At 36.3% G+C, this 16,711-nt stretch overlaps 1 protein-coding gene and 4 non-coding genes across 5 annotated transcripts in view; 4 read left to right on the forward strand and 1 right to left on the reverse strand.

Annotated features, from left to right (window-relative positions):
* The first annotated feature begins 453 nt into the window (after positions 1–453).
* On the forward strand, positions 454–525 carry TRNAD-GUC. The gene has a single exon. It is a non-coding gene; the product is annotated as a tRNA-Asp (tRNA).
* A 1,799-nt stretch (positions 526–2,324) lies between these two features.
* LOC111474309 overlaps positions 2,325–16,711 on the reverse strand; it is a 25,652-nt gene continuing 11,265 nt past the window's right edge. Inside the window, 4 exon segments of the mRNA XM_023119454.1 lie at positions 2,325–3,220; positions 3,223–4,613; positions 6,267–6,507; positions 9,956–11,255. Of these exon segments, the coding sequence (XP_022975222.1) occupies positions 2,325–3,220; positions 3,223–4,613; positions 6,267–6,507; positions 9,956–11,255 (3,828 nt within the window).
* Positions 5,379–5,450, forward strand: TRNAD-GUC. The gene has a single exon. It is a non-coding gene; the product is annotated as a tRNA-Asp (tRNA).
* On the forward strand, positions 12,016–12,087 carry TRNAD-GUC. Its single transcript has one exon. It is a non-coding gene; the product is annotated as a tRNA-Asp (tRNA).
* On the forward strand, positions 12,862–12,933 carry TRNAD-GUC. Its single transcript has one exon. It is a non-coding gene; the product is annotated as a tRNA-Asp (tRNA).

The raw sequence follows: 16,711 nt of genomic DNA on the forward strand, positions 1-16,711 counted from the left end.
CAATTTTAGTCGCATTCAAAATTGGATAACTTTTTGTAACGACGATTGATAAAATCTGATGTGCTAACAAATATTATATTGTTCAAAGTCGTCGTTGTAGAGTAGTGAGTATTCCTGCGAGTTTGATCCGCCGCAGCAGACTGTTTTTAATTTTCTTTTGAATTTGAAATTCGGGATTGGATTCCTTTTTCTTCCGTGTGTTTACAAATAATATATTTTTCAGAGGTCGATGTAATACAGTAGTGAGTATTCCCGCTTGTCACTCGATAGACATGAGTTTGAACCCCGACAATAATAAGTTTAATTTTCTTTTGACAATTTTCACCGGATTTGAATTTGGATTACTTGTTCCGAATCTTCGATTGATAAAATCTAGAGCGTTGACAATGGGTCGCTTTTTCTAAAGACGATTGGTAAAATTTGGAGCGTTAAGACATAATTTATTTTTTATGAGTCGTTGTAGTATAGTGGTGAGTATTCCTGCCTGTCACGCAGGTGACCCGGGTTCGATCCCCGGCAACGGCGATTTTAGTTGTTTTCTTTCCGTAATTTTAACGGAACTCGAAATTGGACAGCGGTGAACCTATCATGTCGGTAGTTTGGGATCGAACCCCAACAACGGTAGTTTGAAAAGAAAGTTGGCTGAACAATTGTTTATGAAATCTTGTGTGTTAACATATAATATGTTTTCAGAGGTCGTTGTAGTGGTACAGTGGTGAGTATTTCCGCTTGTCACTCGAGTTATTATGTTCCAAAGGTCGTTGTAATACAAGGGCGAGCATTCCTGCTTGCACTCGAGTGACATGAGTTGGATCCCGAACAACAACAAGTTTAATCTTGTTTTGACAATTTTAGTCGCATTCAAAATTGGATAACTTTTTGTAACGACGATTGATAAAATCTGATGTGCTAACAAATATTATATTGTTCAAAGTCATCGTTGTAGAGTAGTGAGTATTCCTGCGAGTTTGATCCGCCGCAGCAGACTGTTTTTAATTTTCTTTTGAATTTGAAATTCGGGATTGGATTCCTTTTTCTTCCGTGTGTTTACAAATAATATATTTTTCAGAGGTCGATGTAATACAGTAGTGAGTATTCCCGCTTGTCACTCGATAGACATGAGTTTGAACCCCGACAATAATAAGTTTAATTTTCTTTTGACAATTTTCACCGGATTTGAATTTGGATTACTTGTTCCGAATCTTCGATTGATAAAATCTAGAGCGTTGACAATGGGTCGCTTTTTCTAAAGACGATTGGTAAAATTTGGAGCGTTAAGACATAATTTATTTTTTATGAGTCGTTGTAGTATAGTGGTGAGTATTCCTGTCTGTCACGCAGGTGACCCGGGTTCGATCCCCGGCAACAGCGATTTTAGTTGTTTTCTTTCCGTAATTTTAACGGAACTCGAAATTGGACAGCGATGAACCTATCATGTCGGTAGTTTGGGATCGAACCCCAACAACGGTAGTTTGAAAAGAATGTTGGCTGAACAATTGTTTATGAAATCTTGATGTTTTCAGAGGTCGTTGTAGTGGTACAGTGGTGAGTATTTCCGCTTGTCACTTGAGTTATTATGTTCCAGAGGTCGTTGTAGTGGTACAGTGGTGAGTATTTCCGCTTGTCACTCGAGTTATTATGTTCCAAAGGTCGTTGTCATACAAGGGCGAGAATTCCTGCTTGCACTCGAGTGACATGAGTTGGATCCCGAACAACAACAAGTTTAATCTTGTTTTGACAATTTTAGTCGCATTCAAAATTGGATAACTTTTTGTAACGACGATTGATAAAATCTGATGTGCTAATAAATATTATATTGTTCAAAGTCGTCGTTGTAGAGTAGTGAGTATTCCTGCGAGTTTGATCCGCCGCAGCAGACTGTTTTTAATTTTCTTTTGAATTTGAAATTCGGGATTGGATTCCTTTTTCTCCCGTGTGTTTACAAATAATATATTTTTCAGATGTCGATGTAATACAGTAGTGAGTATTCCCGCTTGTCACTCGATAGACATGAGTTTGAACCCCGACAATAATAAGTTTAATTTTCTTTTGACAATTTTCACCGGATTTGAATTTGGATTACTTGTTCCGAATCTTCGATTGATAAAATCTAGAGCGTTGACAATGGGTCGCTTTTTCTAAAGACGATTGGTAAAATCTGGAGCGTTAAGAAATAATTTATTTTTTATGAGTCGTTGTAGTATAGTGGTGAGTATTCCTGCCTGTCACGAAGGTGACCCAGGTTCGATCCCCGGCAACGGCGATTTTAGTTGTTTTCTTTCCGTAATTTTAACGGAACTCGAAATTGGACAGCGGTGAACCTGTCATGTCGGTAGTTTGGGATCGATTTTTGGAAGACACAATTTTTTCTGAAGAATTCGCCATGATATAGCTGATCCATGCATAATATCACGAAAAATGGATACAAATTTTTGGCTGCTACTTATACTTAGTATCCGCAATAGGTCTGAAAAAGTATCTAAAAATGGAAAATTTAGATATTTGTACCTTGTCGAAGTAAAGAACCATGGCATATATGTTTGGAATAGATTCCATTTTGAGAGAGTTGAAAAAGCACTATCTCGTTGAAAGGTTCTATACATCTGCCCTTTCTCAAGGCATTTCTTTAGACAAAGACTCCGTTTTTTCCTCTTTTCGGATGGTAAATATTTCTCAGAACATGGAGTGTGAATCAAACCCATGTTTGAATTGAAATTGAGATACTGATGCAAGTTCTTCCCCTCTGAATCAGATAGATTCATATCTGAAAGAGGTTGACAATAAGTTCTTTCAAAATTGACTATTTGTCCCTCTGTTAGAGGTGTTCCAGAAATGTCTGCGATCGAGTAAATAGCTCGACGAACGAATGGATCGGATCAAATTGGAAAATGGAAAGATTTGTACAAGTTATACCTTTCGTTACCACTTTGTGGAAAATCGTTAGGTATGAATATGTTAGATACCTGTGACTCGATTGGTGAAATAGTATCTCTCTCCAAAAAAGCATGTTTTTTTTTACCGCCGCACAAAGAAAATATTTTGTCCCGAATGAACAAGATATTGAGGAATTGTCCATACGTAAAATCATAATTATTGATACGGGCCTTTTCCACATAATCCACATAAAAAGGGAATCTTTTGTTACAATAGAAGCAGAAGTGATGTGGATTATTCAAGAATCGAAGTCGAGTTGCTTTATAAAAAGAAGATATCAATGAACTCTATGAAATGGTTTCACGGGATTTAGCCAATTGTCTTGATCGTGGGATATCATTGAGAAATAGGAATCCGTGTTACCAAAGGATTTCCTGCGATTATTTCTCGTATGGAATGAGTCAATCATCCACTTTGGTATCTTATTGAACAAAAATGGTGATATTGTTCCTCCATTGATCAAGAATTTCGATTTTTGGGAAGTATCATGATCATCCAATAAGAAGGGTTTCAATTTTTTCAAATGAACGATTTGAAGACCTATTGATTCTAACAACTGATTGCAGAGTTGATCATTCGGACCTTTCAATTCATAGATGTGGATCTCGGACCTATGAATGGGGATATTCCCGAAACTCACAAAGAAAAAAGGAAGTGAGTTAGACAAAAAGAGAAGAAACTTGGACAAAAAGAAACGAAGTGACTTAGACAAATCTTTTTTATCGATAACCTCAGACCAATCAATCGAATATTGATTAATACGTAATCGAGCGAACACTACTTGAAAATGAAAATGGCTCTTCTGCTCAGAAATGAAATGTTCCTGGAAATTCTTGCTCCCATTGGACCATTTGTATCTATATGCATTAGGATCCCGATTCATGGATCTCTCGGTTCGAGAAATCAAAATAAGAGGATCGAACCATTTCTTCTGACCCTTTTTCAAATTTGATAAATGTTGGTTGATCGTATATTTCATTATAGTTCTATGATTCAGAGTATCATTTCCTATTTGATCCCTTTGAATTCCATATTCGAAGTTGCGATCGGATCTATTCATTACAAAGAATCGATTCAATACATTTCTTATGTACCCATAGGTGTTATATTGGATTTGAATTAGATTTCCGATCAATCTATATTGATTGACTGCCTCCATTATGTTGTTGCTAGCAAATACCACTATTTTTTGTTTTGGATCTTCCAAATCATTCCCGGGGGAGGTCCGGACCCATTTTTTTCTGATCCTTCGATAAAAAGATTCATTCTCTTCATAAAAAATAGGAGGTAGAACCAATAAATATTTCTTTTTCGATTCATCCCTGGAGTTGAATACCTCATTCAAGAATTGTTTTTGATCCAATCCGTAGGAATCAATAGAAAAGGCAAATCCCTTATGATACACCAAATCCGGCTCGGTTATTGATAGAGTGAATAGATCTGCCATTTCTTGAAATCTCTCTTCTGATTCAAAATCGTGGTGTAACGTGTATCCCCTCCTGTTCCGGTCATGGAATAGATGAAATAAATAAATAAATGGATTTTTGTTCAAGAATGAAATCTTATTGGAACTGTCCATATCCAGTTCATCCTTCGGAACCATATCACATCTCGGATCTGATGAAATAGGATGAATTGAGACGGTATTTTGTAAATACGTAATTATTTTGAATATAGTTCTTTTCTTTCCGTAATTTTAACGGTACTCGAAATTGGACAGCGGTGAACCTGTCATGCCGGTAGTTTGGGATCGAACCCCAACAACGGTAGTTTGAAAAGAAAGTCGGCTAAACAATTGTTTATGAAATCTTGTGTGTTAACATATAATATGTTTTCAGAGGTCGTTGTAGTGGTACAGTGGTGAGTATTTCCGCTTGTCACTCGAGTTATTATGTTCCAAAGGTCGTTGTAATACAAGGGCGAGCATTCCCGCTTGCACTCGAGTGACATGAGTTTGATCCCGAACAACAACAAGTTTAATCTTGTTTTGACAATTTTAGTCGCATTCAAAATTGGATTACTTTTTGTAACGGCGATTGATAAAATCTGATGTGTTAACAAATATTATATTGTTCAAAGTCGTCGTTGTAGAGTGGTGAGTATTCCTGCGAGTTTGATCCGCCGCAGCAGACTGTTTTTAATTTTCTTTTGAATTTGAAATTCGGGATTGGATTCCTTTTTCTCCCGTGTGTTTACAAATAATATATTTTTCAGAGGTCGATGTAATACAGTAGTGAGTATTCCCGCTTGTCACTCGATAGACATGAGTTTGAACCCCGACAATAATAAGTTTAATTTTCTTTTGACAATTTTCACCGGATTTGAATTTGGATTACTTGTTCCGAATCTTCGATTGATAAAATCGAGAGCGTTGACAATGGGTCGCTTTTTCTAAAGACGATTGGTAAAATCTGGAGCGTTAAGAAATAATTTATTTTTTATGAGTCGTTGTAGTATAGTGGTGAGTATTCCTGCCTGTCACGCAGGTGACCCGGGTTCGATCCCCGGCAACGGCGATTTTAGTTGTTTTCTTTCCGTAATTTTAACGGAACTCGAAATTGGACAGCGGTGAACCTGTCATGTCGGTAGTTTGGGATCGATTTTTGGAAGACACAATTTTTTCTGTAGAATTCGCCATGATATAGTTGATCCATGCATAATATCACGAAAAATGGATACAAATTTTTGGCTGCTACTTATACTTAGTATCGGCAATAGGTCTGAAAAAGTATCTAAAAATGGAAAATTTAGATATTTGTACCTTGTCGAAGTAAAGAACCATGGCATATATGTTTGGAATAGATTCCATTTTGAGAGAGTTGAAAAAGCACTATCTCGTTGAAAGGTTCTATACATCTGCCCTTTCTCAAGGCATTTCTTTAGACAAAGACTCCGTTTTTTCCTCTTTTCGGATGGTAAATATTTCTCAGAACATGGAGTGAGAATCAAACCAATGTTTGAATTGAAATTGAGATACTGATGCAAGTTCTTCCCCTCTGAATCAGATAGATTCATATCTGAAAGAGGTTGACAATAAGTTCTTTCAAAATTGACTATTTGTCCCTCTGTTAGAGGTGTTCCAGAAATGTCTGCGATCGAGTAAATAGCTCGACGAACGAATGGATCGGATCAAATTGGAAAATGGAAAGATTTGTACAAGTTATACCTTTCGTCACCACTTTGTGGAAAATCGTTAGGTATGAATATGTTAGATACTTGTGACTCGATTGGTGAAATAGTATCTCTCTCCAAAAAAGCATGTTTTTTTTTTACCGCCGCACAAAGAAAATATTTTGTCGCGAATGAACAAGATATTGACGAATTGTCCATACGTAAAATCATAATTATTGATACGGGCTTTTTCCACATAATCCACATAAAAAGGGAATCTTTTGTTACAATAGAAGCAGAAGTGATGTGGATTATTCAAGAATCGAAGTCGAGTTGCTTTATAAAAAGAAGATATCAATGAACTTCTATGAAATGGTTTCACGGGATTTAGCCAATTGTCTTGATCGTGGGATATCATTGAGAAATAGGAATCCGTGTTATCAAAGGATTTCCTGCGATTATTTCTCGTATGGAATGAGTCTCTTATTGAACAAAAATGGTGATATTGTTCCTCCATTGATCAAGAATTTCGATTTTTGGGAAGTGTCATGATCATCCAATAAGAAGGGTTTCAATTTTTTCAAATGAACGATTTGAAGACCTATTGATTCTAACAACTGATTGCAGAGTTGATCATTCGGACCTTTCAATTCATAGATGTGGATCTCGGACCTATGAATGGGGATATTCCCGAAACTCACAAAGAAAAAAGGAAGTGAGTTAGACAAAAAGAGAAGAAACTTGGACAAAAAGAAACGAAGTGACTTAGACAAATCTTTTTTATCGATAACCTCAGACCAATCAATCGAATATTGATTAATACGTAATCGAGTGAACACTACTTGAAAATGAAAATGGCTCTTCTGCTCAGAAATGAAATGTTCCTGGAAATTCTTGCTCCCATTGGACCATTTGTATCTATATGCATTAGGATCCCGATTCATGGATCTCTCGGTTCGAGAAATCAAAATAAGAGGATCGAACCATTTCTTCTGACCCTTTTTCAAATTTTATAAATGTTGGTTGATCGTATATTTCATTATAGTTCTATGATTCAGAGTATCATTTCCTATTTGATCCCTTTGAATTCCATATTCGAAGTTGCGATCGGATCTATTCATCAAAGAGAATCGATTCAATACATTTCTTATGTACCCATAGGTGTTATATTGGATTTGAATCAGATTTCAGATCAATCTATATTAATTGACTGCCTCGATTATGTTGTTGCTAGCAAATACCACTATTTTTTGTTTTGGATCTTCCAAATCATTCCCGGGGGAGGTTCGGACCCATTTTTTTCTGATCCTTCGATAAAAAGATTCATTCTCTTCATAAAAAATAGGAGGTAGAACCAATAAATATTTCTTTTTCGATTCATCCCTGGAGTTGAATACCTCATTCAAGAATTGTTTTTGATCCAATCCATAGGAATCAATAGAAAAGGCAAATCCCTTATGATACACAAAATCCGGCTCGGTTATTGATAGAGTGAATAGATTTGCCATTTCTTGAAATCTCTCTTCTGATTCTAAATCGTGGTGTAACGTGTATCCCCTCCTGTTCCGGTCATGGAATAGATGAAATAAACAAATAAATGGATTTTTGTTCAAGAATGAAATCTTATTGGAACTGTCCATATCCAGTTCATCCTTCGGAACCATATCACATCCCGGATCTGATGAAATAGGATGAATTGAGACGGTATTTTGTAAATACGTAATTATTTTGAATATAGTTCTTTTCTTTCCGTAATTTTAACGGAACTCGAAATTGGACAGCGGTGAACCTGTCATGCCGGTAGTTTGGGATCGAACCCCAACAACGGTAGTTTGAAAAGAAAGTCGGCTAAACAATTGTTTATGAAATCTTGTGTGTTAACATATAATATGTTTTCAGAGGTCGTTGTAGTGGTACAGTAGTGAGTATTTCCGCTTGTCACTCGATTTATTATGTTCCAAAGGTCGTTGTAATACAAGGGCGAGCATTCCTACTTGCACTCGAGTGACATGAGCTTGATCCCGAACAACAACAAGTTTAATCTTGTTTTGACAGTTTTAGTCGCATTCAAAATTGGATTACTTTTTGTAACGGCGATTGATAAAATCTGATGTGTTAACAAATATTATATTGTTCAAAGTCGTCGTTGTAGAGTGGAGAGTATTCCTGCGAGTTTGATCCGCCGCAGCAGACTGTTTTTAATTTTCTTTTGAATTTGAAATTCGGGATTGGATTCCTTTTTCTCCCGTGTGTTTACAAATAATATATTTTTCAGAGGTCGATGTCATACAGTAGTGAGTATTCCCGCTTGTCACTCGATAGACATGAGTTTGAACCACGACAATAATAAGTTTAATTTTCTTTTGACAATTTTCACCGGATTTGAATTTGGATTACTTGTTCCGAATCTTCGATTGATAAAATCTAGAGCGTTGACAATGGATCGCTTTTTCTAAAGACGATTGGTAAAATCTAGAGAGTTAAGAAATAATTTATTTTTTATGAGTCCTTGTAGTATAGTGGCGAGTATTCCTGCCTGTCACGCAGGTGACCCGGGTTCAATCCCCGTCAATGGCGATTTTAGTTGTTTTCTTTCCGTAATTTTGGACAGCGGTGAACCTGTCATGCCGGTAGTTTGGGATTGATTTTTGGAAGACACAATTTTTTCTGAAGAATTTGCCATGAAAATTTTTTCTGAAGAATTCGCCAGATATAGCTGATCCTTGCATAATATCACGAAAAATGGATACAAATTTTTGGCTGCTACTTATACTTAGTATCGGCAATAGGTCTGAAAAAGTATCTAAAAAAGGAAAATTTAGATATTTGTACCCTGTCGAAGTAAAGAACCATGGCATATATGTTTGGAATAGATTCCATTTTGAGAGAGTTGAAAAAGCACTATCTCGTTGAAAGGTTCTATACATATGCCCTTTCTCAAGGCATTTCTTTAGACAAAGACTCTGTTTTTTCCTCTTTTCGGATGGTAAATATTTTTCAGAACATGGAGTGTGAATCAAACCCATGTTTGAATTGAAATTGAGATACTGATGCAAGTTCTTCCCCTCTGAATCAGATAGATTCATATCTGAAAGAGGTTGACAATAAGTTCTTTCAAAATTGACTATTTGTCCCTCTGTTAGAGGTGTTCCAGAAATGTCTGCGATCGAGTAAATAGCTCGACGAACGAATGGATCAGATCGAATTGGAAAATGGAAAGATTTGTACAAGTTATACCTTTCGTCACCACTTTGTGGAAAATCGTTAGGTATGAATATGTTAGATACCTGTGACTCGATTGGTGAAATAGTATTTCTCTCCAAAAAAGCATGTTTTTTTTTACCGCCGCACAAAGAAAATATTTTGTCGTGGATGAACAAGATATTGAGGAATTGTCCATACGTAAAATCATAATTATTGATACGGGCCTTTTCCACATAATCCACATAAAAAGGGAATCTTTTGTTACAATAGAAGCAGAAGTGATGTGGATTATTCAAGAANAATGAACAAGATATTGAGGAATTGTCCATACGTAAAATCATAATTATTGATACGGGCCTTTTCCACATAATCCACATAAAAAGGGAATCGAATCTTTTGTTACAATAGAAGCAGAAGTGATGTGGATTATTCAAGAATCGAAGTTGCTTTATAAAAAGAAGATATCAATGAACTTCTATGAAATGGTTTCACGGGATTTAGCCAATTGTCTTGATCGTGGGATATCATTGAGAAATAGGAATCCGTGTTATCAAAGGATTTCCTGCAGCCAATTGTCTTGATCGTGGGATATCATTGAGAAATAGGAATCCGTGTTATCAAAGGATTTCCTGCGACCAATTGTCTTGATCGTGGGATATCATTGAGAAATAGGAATCCGTGTTATCAAAGGATTTCCTGCGAATATTTCTCGTATGGAATGAGTCAATCATCCACTTTGGTATCTTATTGAACAAAAATGGTGATATTGTTCCTCCATTGATCAAGAATTTCGATTTTTGGGAAGTATCATGATCATCCAATAAGAAGGGTTTCAATTTTTTCAAATGAACGATTTGAAGACCTATTGATTCTAACAACTGATTGCAGAGTTGATCATTCGGACCTTTCAATTCATAGATGTGGATCTCGGACCTATGAATGGGGATATTCCCGAAACTCACAAAGAAAAAAGGAATTGAGTTAGACAAAAAGAGAAGAAACTTGGACAAAAAGAAACGAAGTGACTTAGACAAATCTTTTTTATCGATAACCTCAGACCAATCAATCGAATATTGATTAATACGTAATCGAGCGAACACTACTTGAAAATGAAAATGGCTCTTCTGCTCAGAAATGAAATGTTCCTGGAAATTCTTGCTCCCATTGGACCATTTGTATCTATATGCATTAGGATCCCGATTCATGGATCTCTCGGTTCGAGAAATCAAAATAAGAGGATCGAACCATTTCTTCTGACCCTTTTTCAAATTTGATAAATGTTGGTTGATCGTATATTTCATTATAGTTCTATGATTCAGAGTATCATTTCCTATTTGATCCCTTTGAATTCCATATTCGAAGTTGCGATCGGATCTATTCATTAAAAAGAATCGATTCAATACATTTCTTATGTACCCATAGGTGTTATATTGGATTTGAATCAGATTTCGGATCAATCTATATTGATTGACTGCCTCCATTATGTTGTTGCTAGCAAATACCACTATTTTTTGTTTTGGATCTTCCAAATCATTCCCGGGGGAGGTCCGGACCCATTTTTTTCTGATCCTTCGATAAAAAGATTCATTCTCTTCATAAAAAATAGGAGGTAGAACCAATAAATATTTCTTTTTCGATTCATCCCTGGAGTCGAATACCTCATTCAAGAATTGTTTTTTATCCAATCCGTAGGAATCAATAGAAAAGGCAAATCCCTTATGATACACCAGATCCGGCTCGATTATTGATAGAGTGAATAGATCTGCCATTTCTTGAAATCTCTCTTCTGATTCAAAATCGTGGTGTAACGTGTATCCCCTCCTGTTCCGGTCATGGAATAGATGAAATAAATAAATAAATGGATTTTTGTTCAAGAATGAAATCTTATTGGAACTGTCCATATCCAGTTCATCCTTCGGAACCATATCACATCCCGGATCTGATGAAATAGGATGAATTGAGACGGTATTTTGTAAATACGTAATTATCTTGAATATAGTTGTTTTCTTTCCGTAATTTTAACGGAACTCGAAATTGGACAGCGGTGAACCTGTCATGCCGGTAGTTTGGGTTCGATCCCCAACAACGGTAGTTTGAAAAGAAAGTCAGCTAAACAATTGTTCATGAAATGTTGTGTGTTAACATATAATATGTTTTCAGAGGTCGTTGTAGTGGTACACTAGTGAGTATTTCCGCTTGTCACTCGATTTATTATGTTCCAAAGGTCGTTGTAATACAAGGGCGAGCATTCCTACTTGCACTCGAGTGACATGAGCTTGATCCCGAACAACAACAAGTTTAATCTTGTTTTGACAGTTTTAGTCGCATTCAAAATTGGATTACTTTTTGTAACGGCTATTGATAAAATCCGATGTGTTAAAAAATATTATATTGTTCAAAGTCGTCGTTGTAGAGTGGTGAGTATTCCTTCGAGTTTGATCCGCCGCAGCAGACTGTTTTTAGTTTTCTTTTGAATTTGAAATTCGGGATTGGATTCCTTTTTCTCCCGTGTGTTTACAAATAATATATTTTTCAGAGGTCGATGTAATACAGTAGTGAGTATTCCCGCTTGTCACTCGATAGACATGAGTTTGAACCCCGACAATAATAAGTTTAATTTTCTTTTGACAATTTTCACCGGATTTGAATTTGGATTACTTGTTCCGAATCTTCGATTGATAAAATCTAGAGCGTTGACAATGGATCGCTTTTTCTAAAGACGATTGGTAAAATCTGGAGCGTTCAGAAATAAATTATTTTTTATGAGACGTTGTAGTATAGTGGTGAGTATTCCTGCCTGTCACGCAGGTGACCCGGGTTCGATCCCCGGCAATGGCGATTTTAGATGTTTTCTTTTCGTAATTTTAACGGAACTCGAAATTGGACAGCGGTGAACCTGTCATGCCGGTAGTTTGGGATCGAACCCCAACAACGATCGTTTGAAAAGAAAGTTGGCTAAACAATTGTTTATGAAATCTTGTGTGTTAACATATAATATGTTTTCAGAGGTCGTTGTAGTGGTACAGTGGTGAGTATTTCCGCTTGTCACTCGAGTTATTATGTTCCAAAGGTCGTTGTAATACAAGGGCGAGCATTCCTGCTTGCACTCGAGTGACATGAGTTTGATCCCGAACAACAACAAGTTTAATCTTGTTTTGACAATTTTAGTCGCATTCAAAATTGGATTACTTTTTGTAACGGCGATTGATAAAATCTGATGTGTTAACAAATATTATATTGTTCAAAGTCGTCGTTGTAGAGTGGTGAGTATTCCTGCGAGTTTGATCCGCCGCAGCAGACTGTTTTTAATTTTCTTTTGAATTTGAAATTCGGGATTGGATTCCTTTTTCTCCCGTGTGTTTACAAATAATATATTTTTCAGAGGTCGATGTAATACAGTAGTGAGTATTCCCGCTTGTCACTCGATAGACATGAGTTTGAACCCCGACAATAATAAGTTTAATTTTCTTTTGACAATTTTCACCGGATTTGAATTTGGATTACTTGTTCCGAATCTTCGATTGATAAAATCTAGAGCGTTGACAATGGGTCGCTTTTTCTAAAGACGATTGGTAAAATCTGGAGCGTTAAGAAATAATTTATTTTTTATGAGTCGTTGTAGTATAGTGGTGAGTATTCCTGCCTGTCACGCAGGTGACCCGGGTTCGATCCCCGGCAACGGCGATTTTAGTTGTTTTCTTTTCGTAATTTTAACGGAACTCGAAATTGGACAGCGGTGAACCTGTCATGCCGGTAGTTTGGGATCGAACCCCAACAACGATCCCAAACAACGGTAGTTTGAAAAGAAAGTTGGCTAAACAACTGTTTATGAAATCTTGTGTGTTAACATATAATATGTTTTCAGCGGTCGTTGTAGTGGTGGTGAGTATTTCCGCTTGTCACTCGAGTTATTATTTTCCAAAGGTCGTTGTAATACAAGGGCGAGCATTCCTGCTTGCACTCGAGTGACATGAGTTTGATCCCGAACAACAACAAGTTTAATCTTGTTTTGACAATTTTAGTCGCATTCAAAATTGGATTACTTTTTGTAACGGCGATTGATAAAATCTGATGTGTTAACAAATATTATACTGTTCAAAGTCGTCGTTATAGAGTAGTGAGTATTCCTGCGAGTTTGATCCGCCGCAGCAAACTGTTTTTAATTTTCTTTTGAATTTAAAATTCGGGATTGGATTCCTTTTTCTCCCGTGTGTTTACAAATAATATATTTTTCAGAGGTCGATGTAATACAGTAGTGAGTATTCCCGCTTGTCACTCGATAGACATGAGTTTGAACCCCGAAAATAATAAGTTTAATTTTCTTTTGACAATTTTCACCGGATTGAATTTGGATTACTTGTTCCGAATCTTCGATTGATAAAATCTAGAGCGTTGACAATGGGCCGCTTTTTCTAAAGACGATTGGTAAAATCTGGAGCGTTAACAAATAATTTATTTTTTATGAGTTGTTTTAGTGGTAAACTGGGAGTATTTCCGCTTGTCATTCGAGTTGTTATGTTCCAGAGGTCGTTGTAATACAAGGGCGAGTATTCCAGCTTGTAACTCTGTGACCCAAGGATGATCCCGAACAAAAACAAGTTTAATCTTGTTTTTGGAATTTTAGTCGGATTCAAAATTGAATTACTTTTTGTAACGACAATGGATAAAATCAGGTTTGTTAACAAATATTATATTTTTCGAAAGTCGTCGTTTTAGAGTCGTGAGTACTCCCACGAGTTTGATCCCCCGCAGCGACGATTTTTAATTTTCTTTTGAATTCAAATTCGGTAGTGGTGATCCAGACTATTTGGGTTTGTTTACCAACAACGAAATTCGGGATTGGATTCCTTTTTCTCTCGTGTGTTAACAAATAATATATTTTTCAGAGGTCGATGTAATACAGTAGTGAGTATTTCCGCTTGTCACTCGAGAGTCCTGAGTTTGAACCCCGAAAATAATAAGCTTAATTTTCTTTTGAAAATTTGCACCGCATTTAAAATTGGATTGCCTGTCCCGAATCTTCGATTGATAAAATCTAGAGCGTTGACAATTGATCACCTTTTCTAAAGACGATTGGTAAAATCTGTTTCGTGAAAAAATAGTTTCTTTTTTATGAGTTTTTTTAGTGATACAATGGAGAGTATTTCCGCTTGGCACTCGAGTTATTATGTTGTAGAGGTCATAATACAAGGGCGAGCATTCCTTCTTGTCACTCAGTGACCCAAGTTTGATCCCGAACAATAACAAGTTTAATCTCGTTTTTACAATTTTAGTAGGATTCAAAATTGAATTACTTTTTGTAACGGCGATGGATAAAATCTGGTTTGATAACAAATATTATATTTTTTGAAAGTCGCCGTTGTAGAGTTGTGAGTACTCCAACGAGTTTGAACCCCCGCAGCGACGATTTTTAATTTTCTTTCGAATTCGAAATTCGGTAATGGTGAACCGGATGATTTGGGTTTGTTTCCCAACAACGAAATTCGGGATTGGATTTCTTTTTCTCTCGTGTGTTAACAAATAATATATTTTTCAGAGGTCGATGTAATAGAGTAGTGAGTATTCCCGCTTGTCACTCGAGAGTCCTGAGTTTGAACCCCGACAATACTAAGCATAATTTTCTTTTGAAAATTGGCACCGGATTTGAAATTGGATTACTTGTTTCGAATCTTCGATTGATAAAATCTAGAGCGTTGACAATAGATCACTTTTTCTAAAGACGATTGGTAAAATCTGGAGCGTTAACAAATAATTTATTTTTTATGAGTCGTTTTAGTGATACAATGGAGAGTATTTACACTTGTAAATCGAGTTATTATGTTCCAGAGGTCGTTGTAATACAAGGGCGAGCATTCTTGCTTGTCACTCACTGACCCATGTTTGATCCCGAACAATAACAAGTTTAATCTTGTTTTTACAATTTTAGTCGGATTCAAAATTGAATTACTTTTTGTAACGGCGATGGATAAAATCTGGTTTGTTAACAAATATTATATTTTTCGAAAGTCGTCGTTGTAGAGTGGTGAGTACTCCCACGAGTTTGATCCCCCGCAGCGACGATTTTTAATTTTCTTTTGAATTCGAAATTCGGTAGTGGTGAACCGGATGATTTGGGTTTGTTTCCCAACAACGAAATTCGGGATTGGATTCCTTTTTCTCTCGTGTGTTAACAAATAATATATTTTTCAGAGGTCGATGTAATACAGTAGTGAGTATTCCCGCTTGTCACTCGAGAGACCTGAGTTTGAACCCCGACAATAATAAGCTTAATTTTCTTTTGAAAATTTGCACCGCATTTGAAATTGGATTACTTGTTCCGAATCTTCGATTGATAAAATCTAGAGCGTTGACAATGGATCACTTTTTCTAAAGACGATTGGTAAAATCTGGAGCGTTAACAAATAATTTATTTTTTATGAGTCGTTTTAGTGGTACAATGGGGAGTATTTCCGCTTGTCATTCGAGTTATTATGTTCCAGAGGTCGTTGTAATACAAGGGCGAGCATTCCTGCTTGTCACTCAGTGACCCAAGTTTGATCCCGAACAATAACAAGTTTAATCTTGTTTTTACAATTTTAGTCGGATTCAAAATTGAATTACTTTTTGTAACGGCGATGGATAAAATCTGGTTTGTTAACAAATATTATATTTTTCGAAAGTCGTCGTTGTAGAGTCGTGCAAAACGATAATAAAGCACCTTTGATCAATTTTATCTTTTCATATCTCTTTCACTGTCCCTTTTCCCAACAAATTTGGTATTAGAGCCAAGTTCGTTCAACACGAGGGTGAGTGATTATTTTCTTCATAAAACAAAAATGGTAGTAGTTGGTTTTTCTTCCTCCGCACCGTTTACCAATCTTTAATGGTGAGAAATATGAGTGGTGGAGCATTAAGATGAAAACCTTGCTTAGATCGCAGGAACTATGGGACTTGGTGTAGCACGAGTTTGTTGATCTATTAGAACCCACAATAGAAGAAAAGGAGAGACTAAGAGAAACCAAGAAAAATGATGCCAAGACTATCTTTTCACGAATTGCAGTAGCAACCACATCAAAGCAAGCATGGTCAATTCTACATAAGAAGTTTCTAGGAGATTCAAAGGTCATAACAGTGAAATTGCAATCTCTAAGACGTGATTATAAGACTCTACTCATGACGAATGGCAAATCAATTGCTGATTTTTTGTCAAGAACAATGGCAATAGTCAGTCAGATGCGTACCTATGGAGAAAAAATCTCAAACGAAACAATTGTTGCAAAGGTGTTGAGAAGCTTGATTCCAAAGTTTGACCATGTGGTGGCTACCATAGAAGAAGCTAAGGATCTATCCATACTCTCAGTTGATGAACTGATGGGCTCGTTTCAAGCTCATGAGGCAAGAATCAATAGATCATTAGAAAGGAACAAAGAAAAGGCACTACAAGTGAAGGAGACAACCAACAATGAAAACAACAAAAGAGAAA

Source organism: Cucurbita maxima, unplaced genomic scaffold, assembly GCF_002738345.1.
Source record: "Cucurbita maxima cultivar Rimu unplaced genomic scaffold, Cmax_1.0 Cma_Scf00297, whole genome shotgun sequence".
NCBI lineage: Eukaryota > Viridiplantae > Streptophyta > Magnoliopsida > Cucurbitales > Cucurbitaceae > Cucurbita > Cucurbita maxima.